At 44.4% G+C, this 19,660-nt stretch overlaps 2 protein-coding genes and 1 pseudogene across 2 annotated transcripts in view; 1 reads left to right on the forward strand and 2 right to left on the reverse strand.

The window, feature by feature from the left end:
* The window catches only part of RNASE13 (ribonuclease A family member 13 (inactive)), a 32,139-nt gene that overhangs the window by 3,888 nt on the left and 8,591 nt on the right, over window positions 1-19,660 (forward strand). The gene's annotated exons all lie outside the window — the stretch shown is intronic.
* Window positions 3,730-8,279, reverse strand: LOC141570607 (ribonuclease 8-like; annotated as a pseudogene).
* On the reverse strand, window positions 10,445-19,633 carry LOC109435586 (ribonuclease 7-like). Its single transcript, XM_088797090.1, has one exon. It carries the CDS (start codon window positions 18,046-18,048, stop codon window positions 17,560-17,562), a length of 489 nt encoding a protein of 162 aa, XP_088653216.1. The 5' UTR covers window positions 18,049-19,633; the 3' UTR covers window positions 10,445-17,559.

The raw sequence follows: 19,660 nt of genomic DNA on the forward strand, positions 1-19,660 counted from the left end.
AGATTTTAATGGAGGAATTAGAGGCAGGGAATAGACCAGGCTTAGAAGCCTCTCCTGCATTCACAAACAGTTCTCACCATATTTCATCAATTTCAGATTCTCTGGGTCTTATCAAACTCCCATTTTACAGACGAAATTCTGGCTTATTGAAGTTTAGTAACTTATTGTAAGCTACTAACTTGCAATAGGTGGAGAAGCCAGGATTTGAATCCAAGCAGTCTGACTTCAGAGCCTTCACTCTCAACCACTAGGTTACAGGGCCTCATTTAGCTGTCCAAGTCCATAAAAGAAGCAGTTGGAACACCATCTAGCTATCACATTAAAGAGTGTTAACTTTATTTTTGTAGTAGCCAGTCCTGAAAGAGTTTCTAAAAGTGATAGCTATGTGTACCTATGGATCGGAGAATAAAAGCCATTTTTTTTTTTTAAGATTTTATTGGGGAAGGGGAACAGGACTTTATTGGGGAACAGTGTGTACTTCCAGGCCTTTTTTTCCAAGTCAAGTTGTCCTTTCAATCTTAATTGTGGAGGGTGCCATTCAGCTTCAAGTTGTTGAACTTTCAGTCTTAGTTGTGGAGGGCGCAGCTCAGCTCCAGGTCCAGTTGCCAGTTGCTAGTTGCAGGGGGTGCAGCCCACCATCCCTTGCGGGACTCGAGGAATCGAACTGGCAACCTTGTGGTTGAGAGCCGTTGCTCCAACCAACTGAGCCATCTGGAAGGCAGCTCAGCTCAAGGTGCCACATTCAATCTTAGTTGCAGTGGGAAGAGCCCACCATCCCTGGTGGGACTGGAGGAGTTGAACTGACAACCTTGTGACGGAGAGCCGAGTACTGGCCCATGTGGGAATTGAACCGGCAGCCTTCGGAGTTAGGTGCATGGAGCTCCAACCGCTCTCGCCACTGGGCCGGCCCCCAAAAGCTATTTTTTACCTAGACATTATTTAGGATACCTCTACCCCTACCCCTACCCCTAAATCCCCAATCTTCAGAACTGCTAAGCAGGTCAGTACAAATCTATCTCCAGTTTCTTGACATCCTTTTTCCTGGGCTCCTTGCTCACGTCCAGGTCTCTGTCCATATTCCACCTATTCTTGGGACCTTTTGTTACAAAACTTTCAGTATTCTGTGCCATACTTTCAAATGCCCCCAAGCCAAACCCAGTACCTAAGTGATTGATTCTAAGTAATTGTTACATTATCTTGTTTTTTATTTCTGCCAAAATACATTTGTATATCAAATGAGGAGTTTTGGTACCCAAAGAATCTATAATTGGTGGAATGTACCATGTTTCCCCAAAAATAAGATGTAACCGGTAAATAAGCCCTAGCACGATTTTTCAGGATGACATCCCCTGAACATAAGCCCTAATGCGTCTTTTGGAGCAAAAATTAATATGAGATCCGGTCTTATTTTCGGACAAACACGGTAGCTCTCCTAATTCCACTAACATAACTTTACCTCCCCACCATGAACCTACGTGTGTTTACACACACACACACTTCTTTCAGGCACACAGCCTGATTTATAGAAGGAACCAGTTGCTCAACAATCTGTTGGTTTTTTTTGTTTTCTTTTTTTTAAAGTCACCTTACCTGGTAAAATGTAGCCTTAAAACTCCAAGTTTGGCCAGGGAGGAAAAACCCCTATTGAGGATGGAGACTCAACTACAGTTTCTGAGTTTTAGTTTTTCTGGAGTATATTTTGTGGAAGTCTGTCACCCCTTGCCTCAAGGAAGTCCTGTTGCCTTTCTCAGTTCCTCCAGAATGCAATGGGAGACCCTGTTCAAATCAGTGGAATGACCCCCTGGATGCAGCCCAGGGCAGAGGAAGGAGGCACTGAGGTGAGAGACAGTTCCGGGCTTAATGCCGGTGCCACCACAGCTAGCCATATGCTTTGAGTCTGGGCTAGTGCATCATCACTGGCCACTCTCCCTCCTAAGAGCTCAACAGAAGCAACAAACATGGGAACACCAGGAAATAAAATCACTAAAGCTAACCGTGCATTGTGTAGATGAAAACAACCCAGAAAATGGACTGGTCTTGCAGTGTCTATGTGAGTTTTTAAAATGTCCCTTTTGTGCCCAGAAAAGAATATTCAGGGCCGGCCCGGTGGCTCAGGCAGTTAGAGCTCCGTGCTCCTAACTCCGAAGGCTGCCGGTTCGATTCCCACATGGGCCAGTGGGCTCTCGGCCACAGGGTTGCCAGTTCAATTCCTCGAGTCCCGCAAGGGATGGTGGGCTCTGCCCCCTGCAACTAAGATTGAACACGGCACCTTGAGCTGAGCTGCCCCCCGGATGGCTCAGTTGGTTGGAGCGCGGGCTCTCAACCACAAGGTTGCCAGTTCAATTCCTCGACTCCCGCAAGGGATGGTGGGCAGTGCCCCCTGCAACTAAAATTGAACACGGCACCTTGAGCTGAGCTGCCGCTGAGCTCCCGGATGGCTCAGTTGGTTGGAGCCTGTCCTTTCAACCACATGGTTGCCGGTTCGACTCCTGCAAGGGATGGTGGGCTGTGCCCCCTGCAACTAGCAACGGCAACTGGACCTGGAGCTGAGCTGCGCCCTCCACAACTAAGACTGAAAGAACAACAACTTGAAGCTGAACAGAACGAACCCCCCACAACTAAGATTGAAAGGACAACAATTTGACCATTGTTCCCCAATAAAGTCCTGTTCCCCTTCCCCAATAAAATCTTAAAAAAAAAAAAAAAAAAGAATATTCAGAGGGCCACTTTGGCTTTTAAAATTTTATGTGTTAAAGATGAAAATCAGAAATCCAGTTCTTCCTTAAGCTTTTGTATTTAACTTACAAACAAGTACATTTTAATAATCTCTTTAAAGGGTTGTATTTGATGACTATTTTGTACCATTTATAAATGTAGTTAATAAGACTCTTTTAAACAAATTTAAAATATATTTTATAAATTTAACATATTCCATGCCCTTATAAAGTAACTTGGTCATCTAAGCTAACCAACAAGACATTCCTAAATACCTAAAACCCTTATAAGTCTAACAATTTATAAATATGGTGGTTTAAGTCTTACTTTTTTTTGAATGTTCCAAAACTACTTTTAAAGGAAAAATTCCATTCTAAATCACACATCTAAACCAATTATACATTATAAACTAGAATTGCAAGGCCAATTTGTTATTGTAACAGACTAAATTCTCCTGAATACTGAAAATGCCTAAAATACCAAATAGGCACAAATTTCTTAATAAGAACATATTGATGCTATGTGTTTAATTCTCTCTTAAGTAATTCTATACTTAATTTAAAAATTTTTGGATATTTAAACAAAAACAAACTTACCCACTAGGAAATAATTATGTCATCTTAAATGGCTGAGGAGCCCCTTCCCAAGTGACTTCTTTGGAAACAAGTCATCAGTGATCCAGAGAGCATAACCAGCAGAGATTTGTCTCAAGGCTTTCAGGCAGCTCTTCTCAAACCCCCAGCTGCCCCACTGAGCTCTATTTTATACATGCTGTGTCATTACTCTCTGAATGAGCCAGTTTCACAGTCAAGGCCCCTATATTCAAGTTACACTTCGTCTAATTCTTCAACCTACACTCGGAAGTCAGAAACTCCTACCCAGGTTGCTACACCACTTGTTTGGATATAATTAATCTATTTAGGGATTCATTCTATTCTGAGTTCTTTCCACACTCTTTCCGGCTTCTGGGACCACAACTCTTACAGATATTGAATGGCTGAATTTCTCCTGGTGTTGCCTAACTGTGGTCACAGACCTCATGTTACTCCAGAGCTATGTAATAGGAAGATTAACATGTAATAGAATGGGCTTTGGGTTTGGATGACTGAAACCCAGGGGGAGGTGGGAGAAAAATGTTAGAGAATCCATTTAATTCATTATACTCTTCTGTTATTGTTTGATATGTTTCAAAGGCATTCTTTTTCCTGCCTCAGAAGCTAGGTAGTGAATCTTTGATTGCAACACCTTAGGTGTGTTTGTCTAGCTCCAAATCACAGTCCCCTCCAAAGCCATAAGGTATGTTGGGCATATGTTAGGAACCCAGTGATATGTGGAAAAAAGAAAACCCAAAAAATTTTGTGCTCCCTTAAAGCAGTACCTGGGATAGATTGGGAATTACTGGAGAAGCAAACACAAAAAAGAATGAGTTCACATAGGTATCATTTTAGATTAGGACCTTGAATGACTGGGTATGATGTTTTCATTAATCAAGATTGAGAGACTGCAGAAACAGAGGCACATTTGGAAGCAGGGCAGATCTGAGCTCAGATCTGAGTGTTTTTGTTAAGATGCCTGCAAGACACTGAAGGGGCTAGTAAGAGTACGTTGGGACATTGAGGCTAGAGATATGCTTTTGGGAGCAGGTAAGTGGCGGTTGAAGCCATGGAAATGTACCAAGTTACTCAAGAGAGTGTGGTGTGAGTTAAGAATAGGACCTAAGAATAGGACCCTGAGAAACACCATCATTTAAGGTGCAGACAGAGGAAATGGAGCCTGCCCACGACACTGGGGTGAAGCCAGAGAGGTAGAAGAATGTTGTTTTTCATTCACTTCCAGTCTGTCTTCCTTGGTCAGAAGCACAGATAGTAGGCAAGATAGTGATAGTGGTGGGCAGAGTGTGGTATGGCTGCCGCCTGGATGCTATATTTGGGGTAAAATGTGTAGGTGTGGTAGGTAGCTGGGAGCTCTGCCATCTCTTTTTCTAGAAAGCAGGGAAGGGGGTTGGGAGTCAGAATTTTTGGATTCTCTGCTTTTTCTGCCACATCACATTTCAACAATCATCTTTTCCTTATTGTAAGCCCTAGTCTTTGTAGGAAAAGCTCTTTCTAAATATGGGAAGGGAGGTGTGTGGAGGAGGCAGAGTTGGTAGAGGGAAGGAGAGGGGCTGCCTTACAGTTGAGTGAGCGTGTGTGTGTGTGTGTGTGTGTGTGTGTGTGTGTGTTTCTGTGTATGTATATATGGGTGTACATGTCTTATGTTTGTATTTATGTTCATGTATGTGTATAAAATGTGTACGTTTTTCTCTGTATCTATCAAGATAGGTATAGAAATTGAGAGGAAGCATTGGGAAACTTTTATGACAATTTGATATACTGGTTTTACATTAATTGAATCTAATAAGACAAAATTTGGCCTTGTATTTTCTATATCTGTTTTCTATATCTGTATGTTCTATTTCATTTTTCTAGTAATTCATTTTATTGTATTTCATGAAATTATTTGCCTGTGGCAGATTGCATATGAGACTGCTCCTTCACCACGGTTAGTTAGACAAACACTGATTAGGACCGTATCAAGATTCTTGGAAGGTTCTGTCTGATTCTGAAATTCCCTAGGGAGAGCAATTCACTTGAGAAGTCTGAGGTTCCTGTTCTTGGTCATACCAGTGAGGCATGAGGTCAGGTCTTGAGCACAAACAAGGGGTTCAGGCCTCAGATCTGACAGGCATCGGGGGGCTCAGCCTGATCTTCCTCTTCTCCATTCCCTTCACGTGAGATGGGACCACCAGGCAGTTCTCAAGCAGGTGGATGGCAGAGTCCAGGCTGTTCTTCCAAGCCCAAGTCTGCTCAGGGTGCTGGCCTTCCTCCTGTCTGCCAGGCAGGTGAAGCTGATGCCTCACAGAGGTAAGAAGGGGTTTCCAAACCTCCATACTTCTTCCAGACAGTAACACACACTCAATCGGGAAGAGCAGAGTCTTTTCATTGAAGCAAAATCAGACACATCCCTCTGCCCGACATAGGGAACCCAGATTCTCCCACCCTCCCTCTTCAGATAATCTCCCCTGCCTGGGATCCCTCTAAATTGTGTAACTACAGCTTTTCTAAGGTCCTGGCCTTGGTTTTCCATTTGTAACTTTATATTTTTCTTCTTTAAGACCACCTCCAAAATTATATATGCCATAGGCCCCACAAAACCTGGACCCTTCCTTGCTGAGATCCTTGGTACCTAAAGGGTCGCATGGTATCACGCACCCGGAAAGCAATGTATGCAGCAGTGAAGGGCTGAAGAGAACCACCCTCTTTCCTCATCATTTCATGCCATAAAACCTCTCTGGAATTAGGAGTATGTGAAGTTGGGTGTGTGGGAGAGCAGTGGTATTTGCAAAGAGGGTAAGGATTAGTAAAGAACTCGAAGGTGGAAATGCAGCAGCAGCAGCAGCATCAGGAGTCTGCAGAGCCTGGTGTGAGGGGAACACCTGGCCTTAGACAACATTATCCAAGGGCACAGGAACCAGCAGGTACCTCACGTCATCCTTCTGTTGTGGAGTGTCATGGGCCACGATGAAGAATGAGTCCAGGTGCTTCTTTCTACGTGCAGTCTTGGTACCTCCCCCAGGTGAGCTCATACGTGGTCAGGGACACAGGCTTCTGCCTCTAGTGGCAGTTTTCATGGCTGTTCCTGCAGGCTATGGTGGGGGTCTGGCAAGTGGCAGCCATACTGGAAAAGGATTTATGCAAAAAGGTATTGAGGCCTTTGCAGTTTTTGTGTACTTGTTGACATTGCCCATCGCTGTTTTGCCTCCCTGGGGGCTGGGCTGCATGTTCTGAGTTTCAAATCACTGAGCTGAGGTCATGTGTTTGGGCTTGGCACTGACTGGGACCTCAGCCACCCACAGGCCCAGCAGTGGGAACAGCAGCAGAGGGCAGACTCCTGCTCTGGTTTGTACCATCTTTCCTGGGGGGGACAATGCCAGAGAGGAAGAGGTAGGTGGGTGAGTAGGTATCCATGAGGGAACCTCTGCTAGCGCTTCTAAGAATTTCATACCCTAAGTCAATCATTGCAGGGCTCTTGCAGCCTCGAATATTTAAGAACACCACTGGCATTTTATTGTTCAGTCCCAGCAGATCATATGCCTTTTTATGCCCCCATTAAATACTTGTATTGTGTATCCCTCAAAAGAGTTTTATGAGGTATGATTACTTTTTATTATATATGAGCAAACTGAGCCTCAGAAGAGTTAAGGAAATTGCCCATCATTACAGAGCTAGAGAATGTCAAATACAGATTTTAATCAATGCCTCTCGGCTTCCAAAGCCCCATTCTTTCCAGACGCCCACGTTTCTTGCTTGAAACTCTGAGAAGTCAGACCACAAAAGGAAACTAATCTTGAAAGAAAAATAGGCCACAGCCTTACTCTCCCAGGCTAACTCAGGTGTTCCTGAAAGAACCAATATTAAGGTTATGGAGTCAGGCTAGTGCCTGTCTGTTCTGTGGCCCAGTTTGACTGGTAAATAGTCACTCCCAGTAAGGGAATCACTGTTCCAGCCAACAAAGCCGCGTGGTGAGCTGTGTTCTTTCCACGGCTGATGTTTTACCCTGTTGGAGAAAGTCTTGGAATGATAGAGGGTTAGAGCTGGAAGAGTCCTTAGAGATGAACCCAGTCACCTCTCTATTTTACAGATGAAGGAGCTGGAGGTCCTGAAAGAGCAACTGTCCTTCCCAAGGCCATCAAATGAGTGGCAGAGCTGGAGCCAGGAGCTCCCTGACTTTCTTACTTTCTTTTTTAATTCAAATGTATTGGGGAGACAATGGTTAGTAAAGTTACATAGGTTTCAAGTGCACAATTCTATAATACATCATCTATACATCACATTGTGTGTTCACCACCCAGAGTCAGTTCTCCTTCCATCACCATGTATTTGAAGGAGCTCCCTGACTTTCAATTCATCCCTTTGGTCTAGTGCCAAGCTGAAAAGTAAAGGAGAAAGTGTTTTCCATAGAGGTAGGACGTGGTGAGAGTGTCTCTGTGGTTTAGGTGGTGCACAAACATTGCTTTCAATCATTTTCTTCTAATCCTTCTGATAACATTTAGGAGAAAGTCTCCTATTAGAACAGGAAGGTAAATTCTTTGTTTCTCCCCACTTTTCAATAGAGACAACAGACCTCAGGCTGAATCATTAGCTGAAAACAATCTCTGGATAGAATTTTCAAACAGTGGATGACATTCAGTATATTTATTTTTACTTCAATTAATTAAGTGACACTCATATCCTTTGAAATATGGTATTACACAGTTTCATTTTCAAGGTTTTATTTGAACCAAATGAGTATATACATATTGAGAAAATTATATATTACTGGCAATAAGTGGATATTGTGACAATTGTCAAGGGAGGAAGCAAATGACTTAAGTTGGGGAACTTGCTCTGACTACAGCCTCTGGATTCTGTGTCCATATGTTGGATCCCACCCAGCATTTCTCCCTCTGGGATTGATTTGTGTGACTTCACTGCATTTGAGATTAAATGCTCCTGGAAAAAAGTCACTTAGGCTCCTGGGATCTGCATTGCCAGATGGAAATCTTCTGAGATGTTTGTTCCTCTGCCTCCAAGGTGGAGCCTGTATTACCAGCAGAGCTCACACTTACTGCAGTTGGGATCCCTTCATGCACTCCCCCCCACAAAGCTAACAAAACGTTGATTCTTGAACCCAGAGGAATATTCTTCAGCAAGCAGTTGACTTGGGCCCCAGGGAGCAAATTACATATATTTATACATATCTCCAGGAAGTCATTTCTCTCTCGCTGGCCCTCAGCTGAGCCTCTCCAATTGGGATGAAAGGATTACCAAGTGGTTATTCATTAACAGTTGCAGACCCAAGCTCCTGGCTTTGGAGTGAGAGGGTGAGGATGGCAGCAGGAGCCAAGGGCTGGCAGAAACATTTCATGCCAACCAAGATGACTGACCACAGACTTTGCAAACTCTGAATCCAAATAAGTTGCAAAAACGCTTTCCCTCAAGTAGATGCTGACCCTGCCTCTGGCCCAACCCACTCAAGGAAGCCTGGGAAGGGGTTCCTTTGATTGTGTATTTGATCCTAATCAGCCATCACAAGTCTTCCCAACTGCCGCAGCCTCAGGGCTGTTTTATCCATTAAACACTAGCGGCTCAGTGCCTACGGGAGGTTTTCAAGGGCCTGCAATATTTGAGACTGAGAAAAAAATATATTGGCACCAATACAGGAAACGTCAACTGCAAAATCAAATTTAAAATATTTTCTTACCTGTTACCACAGTAACATAAAGCTGATTTCATTTATTTTGAAATTCAGCAGGTACAAGAAGTTGATTACATTGGAAAACAATCTTGGGTTAGATTTTCTCATTTTATAGGGATTCCCGAGTACCATGATTGCAGAAGGAACAGTGCCAATCACAAATTCCTTATAGTCAAATAATTTCAGACATAAAACTCATTAAAATCATTTCAGATACATTTGTGTAAGAATGATATTGAGTGAGGAGTATACATTTTATCTGTTCAGTGTGGTGTGATGAAATGTTAAAGTGCCTAGTATGGTACTGTGGTATTAAATATGGCCCTAGCTTTGAGAGTAATATTTACTATTTCACTAAAGGCAGCCAGGATGATACACCCCACACTATGTAAAGGTCTGGTCAGCACAGGGCTCTACAGCAGCAACAGGAGGAAAGGAACAGTACTAACCACCATTTATCACTATCACTTAAAAAAGTGCTTACTGTGTGCCAAGGCGTTGTGCTTTATGTGCAATTTTATATACAAAGCAATATTATGTGGTCCATGTTATTATCCCCATTTTACAGAAAAGGAGACAGGCTTGGAGAGCTTAAGTTCACAGATTTAGAAAATGGCAGGGCCAAGATTGAAAATGAGGTAGGTGTGGCTCCAAAGTTGTGTTGTCCCTCGCTGCCACACTGCTTTCCTGTTTATCAACAGTTACCTTATGGGCTGAGAGTCACCTTGTGACCAAATTCTATTCTAATAGACTGGTCTTCCTTTTGTCTCCTGGACATGTTTTACTTCCTTACACTTTACTTCTGTTTCCTTTTTCTTTCTCTTCCCAGAGAGCCCTCCCTTAAATATTATTGATCCTTCAGAGCTTAGCTTTATCATATCACCTTAATTTTGATCACAGGCGTGAGCCTTCCTGTACAACTTGACCTCAGGCTAATCCCTCCTGAACATAATCTCCTTAGTCATCAGCTCCTGGTGCCACTCATTTGGGTACTTAATTGTGTACCACCTTTTTGTTGTTGTTATTTAACGCTTACATGTGTATCCAGTCTTCCCAACTGGATGGTAAACTCACGGGTCAGGAGTCCGCTCCTTTCATGCTTTTCTGTCTCCATAGTGCCCGGCACACTGATAGCTCACAGGGATACTCAGTGATTGTTGAACTGAGTCACCACCCTGGTTCTCTCAGTTTCCTCATCATTTGTAACACAAAGAGTTTCAGTGTAATAATTTCTAAAATATACCCTGGTTCTAACAATCTATGAAACAAGAAGAAACATCAAAATGCTAGTAGCCAGACTAGAATGTAAGGAGAGGTCCTACAAGAAAACACCCAAAGGTAGCTGTGAAGAGGGACAGCAGAGAATAAGTAATGATCCCCTAAAGGCCAGCTTTTTAATTCATTAATTAGTTTTTAATTTTTTTAAGGAGGGCGCAGCTCAGAGTGGCCCATGTGGGGATCAAACTGGCAACCTTGGGGTTATCAGCACCACGCTCTAACAAACTGAGCTAACCGAAGACCAACTTTTTTCAGGAGGGGTGGCTGAGGGTGCCACAAAAGTCCATTTGGGGTGCTGGCCTGAGGTCCAGCAGTACCAGGAGGTAGTCTTTGAACTGCCAGTGCTGCCCCAGTAGGGTTGTCAGGCTTCACCCTGCAAACAACTCCCTGGTAGTGAAAGGCAGACTCTTCAGGAAGAAGGGGGTTCACGAGGAGTGTGACTGATGCAGAAGGGGACAGGGCCACTACAAATGACGAGGTGTGGCTAAGGGCGAAATGAGGTGTACATTTTCTGATCCTTGGCTTGGATCCTGTATGAGATTTTCCAAGACAGGTAGAGGGCAATGGTGGATCTGCTCATCGAGGTCGTGTACGAGATTGTGTCACAGATTCAGCTGTGACTGACGAGCTGAGAGCTATGCTGCTCTGACAAGGTACTTATGACAGGGTGTGAGAACTGTTGTCAGTGCGGCTTTCCAGAGGCGCTAAGCCTGAGTCAAGCTGGGATGCAGAAATTCACCCAGACAAGCTGAGTGAAGGTATAACATTGGCTTCAGGAGGCAAGTGGCTGTAGATGGTACTCTGTTTCTCTAGGCACAGCATGGAAGAGTTTTAGCCAACTTTCTGCCAAACAGCCTACACCTCCCTGGTGGACCACCTCGGGCCAAGACAGGTGACTGGAAGGAGCACTTACTCCTAACACTGGATTATCCTGACATCCGGGGTATTTGACTAGCTCTGGCTGTGAAATTATTGCAATGCTAATTCGCAAAGGAGACTGAGATTGTGAATATTTAGCTCCCCAGTTACTTTGTGAGTATACACATATATAGCAATACCCCATCCCTGGTAGAGAGAAGAGGGAAAAGAAGAGAATGGTGCAAACAAAATGAAAGTCTAGGAAGTGGGTTAGAGGCAAGTTCTGGCTGGCAAAGTCCAGAAGGAAAAAAGAAGGCTAAGACTGCAGAGCAGCACCCTACTTCTGAGGAGCTACGGAGAACAACAGGGCTACCGTGGCCCAGCTTCTCTGAATGTACTCCTTGGTCTGTTTGCTGGGATCCGGGGGCTTGGCAATGAGTCAGCAAGCAGGGCAGGGGAGCTGGGTTGGTCTCAGACAGAAGCAGGAACCTCGTCAGAAGCTTCCACAGGCAATTGCTCCAAGAGGGATTCCTTCCAAGAGGAGTCCCTGGCTCTGAAGGCCCATGGTTATGAGACACCTTGGATCCTGGTTTCTGAACTCTGAGCCTCAGAGCTCTGTCACATGAAATTCAGTTGCCACACTCCTTCTGGGAAGCCTTACTCTATTCCCAAGTCCATTTTTCTTTACTTTGGAGCTTTTTGGGGCCTTCTCAGGGAGCCCAGTCGCACTGTGATCTTGCCTTAGTGTGCAGACTGTCCCCTTGTTCCTGACTGTAGGGTCTGTCCTCAAAGAGAGGATGTGGTCTTCACCCCAACCAGAGGTGAGGCATGTGGCTCCTCTCACATGGTTTTGTGGCCTTTAACTCACTACAAGCCTGTGTGCAGCATTCAGACGTCCCAGGGATGACAGTGACAACCATGATAAAAACAATTATACCTAACATTTACTAGGTTTCTATGTTCCAGTCACTTTTCAAGTACTCTATGTTCTCTCTGTCTCTCTGTCTCTCTGTCTCTCTGTCTCTGTCTCTGTCTCTGTCTCTGTCTCTCTCTCTCTCTCTCTCTCTCTCTCTCTCTGGTGAAGGACCTTCCTATTGTCCTGGCCCCATGATTATCTTATCTTCCTCACCCAACTCTTGAAGAGAAATACTGGTCAGAGACACAGACCCACAGGGAGAAAGTTAAGGAAAACCTCATCAAGGCCAGCGAGCTCCTGCCCGAGGCTGAACGCAGATGTGTGCCGATAGTACACAAGCCACAAGATAAAGGTCTTCTTTCCCAATTTTACAAAAACTATTTTTGGAGGAGAGGAAATAAAGCATTATTTTTATATAAAAAAAATTACATCATGGAGTATATTGAAAAACTCAAATAAATGTCACTTAAAAATAATTTTAAATGTTTTTTTTTTTCTTTGTTTTGTTTTGTTTTTTGTCTGACCTTGAGCCTTGCTTTATCTACTCTTGGCTGGGAACATTTTTTGGCAAGGGGAGTCAGCTGAGGAGGAATTTGGTCTCCTTTGTTTAAGTCCTTTGTTCTTCTGTCACGAAGTCAGGCCTGCTCCATTCATCACAGGTTTGGCCACTCAACATTTGACACCACTGTAATAAATATAAATGATAACACCTCTCAACTTTTCCTACATGCCAGCTTCTGTACTAAGTGCTTTATATGTATCATCACATTTAACCCACATATTATTCCCATGAAGTAGGCTATCTTGGTATAGATGAGGAAATTCCCATCTCCCTAAGTCAAGAGGACTTTCCAGCATAGTGTGCATTTCCACTATGGGTAGACATCTTTCCTTACCTCCCTCTTATGAACTATGGACTTCCTACGAGGCCTCAGTAGCAATGCTTTCTCATGGCCCTGTGGCTTCATGGATGCTCCCAAGTTTACTGGCTTTGGAGTCCTGTGCAGGTAAACATCCTGGTAAGAGCAGTAACTGCTCTTTCTACCTCTCTGGTGGGATGGGAGTAGGAGGAGGACTTTAAAAGAGTGGGTATATGAAGACTTTGAAGCCCTTTTGGAGGCCCAATTGTACAGGAGCATAGGAGAAATGTGATGAAATGGGCCAAGGCTCTCTCAAAGAGAAGGCTTGGATGTTGCTGCTACTGGTATGTTTTCTGCTGCCATAGTTATCCCCAAGAGCCATAGACCTATGAAAAGGGGCAATTGAATCAATGAGAGGAGAAATGTCCTGATCTCAAGGACATTTCCTCTTATGACATTATGACCTTGAGATCAGGACCCTTCTCTTCACAGGGACTCAGTTGGCCCACTTTATAGTATCTGTGGATCATTTACTTCAGCGTGTGGAGACTTTGGGGAACAAGCATCAAGTAGAAAAGTCTCCTGTCTAATCTACCTCAGTGTTAGTCCTAGGAGGGCTAACTAACTCTCGCCCCAGTTCTTAGATTAATTTCTTTACTGGATTCCATTTCTGCTCCTTAGGTCCAGGTTGAAACAATTCTCTTTAAAGCCATCTACACAAGGCTGGGCAATACTTCCCTAGACACCTTCCTCCCCTCTCCAAGCTCCCACCCCCAGCAACAGAAATGTCTCATAACTAATACGTCTCATTTTCCAGCTTTTAAGTAGGAATGCATCAAGTTCAGCCAGACTTGATATTTGGCCCAAACTTGTTATTCATTTTGGATCTCAGCTTTGACCTTTGGAAGACTAAATAGACAAATACTTATGTTAACATTATTCCTGGCGTCCTGGAAGTTGGCTGTGATCAAGATCATGTGAAGGAATGGGTAACAGTCAAAGTGAACCAGTTAAAGCATTGGTAATGAGAACAAAGCAGTTCATTTCGATTTATTATTAATATCTGAATGATTACTTTCAAATAGTGGTGAGCATTCTAGATGAAACTTGGAGAAGAATTTTCCTGATGAACTTTTTTAAATGTTGAAATTCTATCAGTCAGTGGAAGTATAAATATATGTTTATTATTTTAAGGGAAATGCTACAATAATTAATGGCTATGAAAGCTTATACTATACACAAAACAATTATTAAGAATTTTCACATAATTAAAAAATAGGAAAATTAGTTGACAATATAAATAATAGGAGGGAGTGTATTAGCTTTAGGAAGTGTATTAGCTTTTTTAGGAAGAATTTTATATGCTTTTTGAGCCATAAAGTATTTACAGCAGTTCAATAAATAGTACAAGTAGTATTTAATTTAACAAATAGTATAAGTAAGAACAATAAAATTAGATTATATCATAATTCTACCTATGATTTAATTATATCATAATCTTTGTAGAATTGATTGGTATGTTAACATTTATCATGTTAAATAAAATAATCCTTAAGAACTATACTTTTCAGGAGGATTTTTAAATTGAGATATAATTTACATACAGTGAGTACACAAATCTTGAGTGTACAGCTCAATGAGCTTTCACAAAGTAAACATATCTGGACCAAGAAATAACATGTCCAGTTTACCTCTTACCCCTTTCAAGTTAGTACTCCCCAAGGTGATTTTTACCTGTCACCACAGATTACTTTTTTTTTTTTTTAAGATTTTATTGGGGAAGGGGAACAGGACTTTATTGGGGAACAGTGTGTACTTTCAGGCCTTTTTTCCAAGGCAAGTTGTTGTCCTTTCAATCTTAGTTGTGGAGGGTGCCGTTCAGCTTCAAGTTATTGTCCTTTCAGTTTTAGTTGCAGAGGGCGCAGCTCAGCTCCAGGTCCAGTTGCCATTGCTAGTTGCAGGGGACACAGCCCACCATCCCTTGCGGGAGTCGAACTGGCAACCTTGTGGTTGAGAGGATGGATTCCAACCAACTGAGCCATCTGGGAGGCAGCTCAGCTCAAGGTGCTGTGTTCAATCTTAGTTGCAGGGGTCGCTGCCCACCATCCCTTGCGGGACTCAGGAGTTGAACTGGCAACCTTGTGGTTGAGAGCCCACTGGCCCATGTGGGAATCGAACCGGCAGCCTTCGGAGTTAGGAGCATGAAACTTGGAGAAGAATTTTCCTGATGAACTTTTTTAAATGTTGAAATTCTATCAGTCAGTGTTGAAATTCTAACTGCCTGAGCCACTGGGCCGGCCCCACAGATTACTTTTGAATTATGTTTAATTTTTAGTTACTTAATACTATTTCGATCAGGAGTCTTTCAAGAAAAAATCATTATTCGGAAATTCTCATTTTAAGAGAATGCATTAAAGTCTTAATTTTAGCCACTTCAAAATTTTGTGAGGAGGGTGTCTTCAAAACCATAATACCCATAAGGAAAAGCATCACTAAAGAATATACCAAGAGTTGTGAAAAAAGAATACAGTTAAGAGAAAAATCAGCTATGCCCAACTATCTTATACCTCAGCTTAAAAACTATTTAGAATGGTAAAGGTATAGTATAATGATCACAGGACATACAGGTTTTACACCCAGCCATTTGGCCACCATGTATATTTTATATAACTCTTCTTTCAAGCCTCTGTGATGCATTTTGTGCATCTCTACTTTTAAGACTCATCAACTTATTGGCCCCACACTGTGCTTGAATTGTTCAAAGTTCTGTTCTCCTTTTCTTTTGATCATCCCTTACCTCCCTTCTCTCCTTGTCTCAAACCACCCAGCTCATCTAATAGGATTCTGCCAGTAGAAGGAAGCCCTTAAGGAGAATTGAATGGGGTATTAGTCTTGGTCTGAGTGTTTGCCAAAAGAGGATATGACTGGACAGGGATATTTCTATTACTACTACCACTGCTACGTATTACGAGTTATCATGATTGCATGCCTACCAGTGCCTGGGGCTGACTAAGGCTTCATAAATGCCGTTTCTAAATCTCCCCACAATCCTGTCCAGTAGGTGGCGTTACTCCCATTTTGCTATATGGAAACACAGCTGCAGAGGGATTCGGTAGTTGGCTTGAGGTCCAGTCAAGATTTACACCCTTCTACCTGGCTCCAAAGCTTCTTCTGACTTTGATAAGAAGTAAAGGAGCACTAGAATTGTTAGAAGCAATATGTAGAGAGTAGACTCCTCAGCTGGGAAGGGAAGGTCTAACAACTTAGCTGGGTGCTGAAGGAGGGCAGGCAGGATGGTGTGGGGTGTAGTGTAGTTTGTCTGGGATGGAGATAAAGGAAGAGAGAAGGGACTGGTGATGGGCAGAGCTGCAGGCAATGAGGGAGGGGCTGTCAGGACCGAGGCAACAGAAAACCATAGTTTCTCCAGCTCTGTTCCCTAGGCAGGGAGAAATGGTATCTGCAGCCCAAGGGGATAGGGAAGTGGCATTTCCACATCTCAATCCCAATGGCCTGGGAAAACTGCCAGAGTGGAGAGCCAGGGAAGCACCGAGGCAGGAGAGATGATTATCAGGAGGAAGGAAGCTCTGGCAGCTCCCACCAGCCTGTTTGTGACAAGCAGGCTCTGGGCCACGGAAGTCTCTTGAGGTCAAGGGAAATGTGACCTGGAGCAAGGGGATGAAGCTGGGACACTCCTCTTACCCTCTGCCTTCAGGCCAAGGGGATCTAACCAGAGCCAGGCCCACCCACAGGTCAGAAAAGCAGTGGGCTGGATAAGAGGAAGGGCAGTTAGAGAGGCAGAGAGAGAGACAATGAATTAAGATCCTTGAAACACCTTGTAAACAGTCCCTTGGCTAGAGAGGTAATGACCTTTATTTCAGTCAACACAGGGCAACTGGCTCTTCAGCGCTCTCAGGGTACATTTCTTCATGGGTGAACTCTTACCTAGTTCTCCTGTCCCTGCAAAGTTCCCTCCTTTTTTGCCCAATGGTAAAGTAGATAGTGCACTGTATGTAGAATGAGGAGACTTAGGTTCAAGTCCAGGTGCTTCTACAACCGATTTCACAAGCTCTTGAATTAATTAAGTTTTCTGAAATCTCAATTTCCTCATCCCTACAGAAGTCATCAAGTCTATCTCACAAGGGACTCACGTGCCTACACCATGAAATGCTGTGTAAATATGAAGTGGTAATACTTTGTCTTCTTTCCTTCTGCTGCCTCTCTGCACAGAGGCCTCCTCACTATCACGTCAGAGCTGGGGAAGATTTCTAGTTTAGGAACATGAACAGCTCTGTCCATAAACCCCATATAACCCTCTTACATCTATTTCCTCCTCTTGTGATGCTGCCATAATAAGATGGGGCAGGGGAAAGCTGTACAAGGCACAAACCAGGGAATCCCCCTACCCCGGAGCTTGCTCAGCCCCTCTCTCAGGGATAAGTTCTGGGAAAACAGCAACAAAGAGATGAAAGCCCATCTCATCTGGATTTTAGCCCACTGAGGTATTCACCTCAGCTCCCCCTCAGCCTGTCAGAAAAACTCGAGCTAGGAAGGGCCCCAAGAAACGAAAGGAAGAGAACCTTTTGGGCATAGAAGGAGTAGTGCAGCAGCCTGGAGAGGAAATTAAAGCTCAGCCCAAGAGTGAGGAAGACTGGAAACCTACAGGACTTTGTCCAAGTGCACAGGAACCAGGTGGAATTTTCCAGAGTCCCCTTTCTCGGGTGGGTCACAGGCCACGATGTAAGAAGCGCTCAGTTTCTTCTCTTTGTACCTGCAGTTTGGGTGCTTCCCTGAGGTGAGCTCACACATGGTCAGGGACACATTCCCTTTGCTCTGGTGGCAGTTTTCATGGCTGTTCCTGCAGGTTATGGTGGGGAGGTGACAGGTGGCAGCCACACTGGAGAAGGATTCATGCAGGAAAGTGTTGAGGCCTTTGCAGTGTTTTGTGTGCTTGTTGATGTTGCCCATCGCCTTTTTGCATCCCTCGGGGTTGGGTTGCACATGCTGAGTTTCAAACCACTGAGCTGAGGTCATGTGTTTGGGCTTGGCACTGACTGGGACCTTGGCCACCCACAGGCCCAGCAGCAGGAGCAGCAGCAGAGGGCAGAGTCCTGCTTTGGTTGGTGCCATCTCTCCTGGGGGGACCATCAGAATGGAGGGCTGGGGTCGCTGGGGACAAAGAGCAGGTGGTATTTAGTTGAACACTGAGCCTTCCTATCCCTGTTCCTTCTAGCCAGCCACTATCTCCCTCCCCTCCGTTACCCTGGGTTTTATCCCTTCCCCCCCTCCTGTGCCACACCCACTAGGACCCCAGCCTCTAACCCTGTGCCCCCATCCCCCTCACCTTGTATCCCTGTCTTCTTTCATTCTGTCCCACTTGCCTCCCACTCTTTGCTCTATCTCCTCTCCCTCAAGTCCCATCCTGTTGTGTCCCTGCGTCCCTATCCCTTGCTCTGTATCTCATTCCCTCCGTGACCCCATCTCCTCCATATCCCCGTTTTGTATCGCCACCCCACCCCGCAGCATCACTCCCCTCTCTCCCGAGTTTGTCCTCATCCCCTCCACATTGAGTCCCTCCTTTGTCCATTTTATGGCTCACCTGAGTGTACTCTTATCTGGTCCGAACGCATCCCTTCTCTGTCCTCACCCATGTCCCACCACCGGCCTCACCTCCTCACTGAGTCCTCGGCTGCGGCTCCTGCTCAGTGGACTGAAGTAGTACCTCCCGCCACTGGGCCTCAGCTCTCTGAGGGCCTCTTTTCACTGCCTGACTCCTTAAGAGCTGGCCTGGGCTATGTTGCTTCTGTTTGGGGGTGGGCTGGGGTGCAGTCCTAGGGCAGGAAGTGAATCAGGTTCATGTTCTTTTACATGACCCACATAAGCCGATACCTATGGAGCTAGTGTACCTGCCTACACATGTTTGGCAATGGGGAAGTTTGAATCCTCACACTCATGGACAAGATTTGGCCCCTGGCCACATGATTTTAATGACTAATAAAGCAGCTGTCCCAGGTGTCAACTCCACATGAATTTCAGGGAGAGTTGTCACTTTTCTCCTCCTATACACACCTCTGGTTCAAGATTCTGGGAAGAGCCAATCACTGTGCTGATAAGGATTGCTTTTTCTCTGACCTGAGCTACAGATAGACCAGTCTAGAAAGTTGCTTTGTATGATTTCTTGTCGTCAGGATTTACTGCTTATCTTCCGGAGGAGATAGAGAAGACAGGGAAGTGGATGACTCATCGCAGCCAGATGTCCAGCACCATCCCAGCTCAGTCATTCTGCAGTGACTCATTCCTCTGGGCGCCTCCTATTCCAGGTGCTGAGCAAAGCCACCTGGCTTTACCTGAGGAAGGCACCCAACACCTCTCACACTTTACTCTTCCTCTCCCTACTTTATTGAAACTTGTAAAACTTAAACATTGTCCAAATTTGAAAATGCTATTGGTGGTGGTGTCTTAGGCCTTCTTTGACCATTTATGCCCATTCCCTGTGGGAGTGACAGCTGTGTGGCATAGCTGGGTCACTGCTGCTCTGGGGGCTCCAGTGAGCTTGGCGTGTGGCACTCAGAAGAACTGAGACACTGAGGCAGAGAATCATCACTGCATGTGGGTAGGAAGGCCTGGAAAACAGATGAACAGTGTTTTTGTTTTCAGGATTCACCTGTAAGTAGTAGGTAATCTCAGAATATTGGGTTCAGGTTCATTCATGTAGTCAACAAATTTTTATTAAGCGCCAACTATGTGCCAAGGAACTTGG

This window comes from Rhinolophus sinicus, chromosome 3 (assembly GCF_057876585.1).
Source record: "Rhinolophus sinicus isolate RSI-liver-muscle chromosome 3, RSI-T2T, whole genome shotgun sequence".
In the NCBI taxonomy this organism is placed as follows: Eukaryota; Metazoa; Chordata; class Mammalia; order Chiroptera; family Rhinolophidae; genus Rhinolophus; species Rhinolophus sinicus.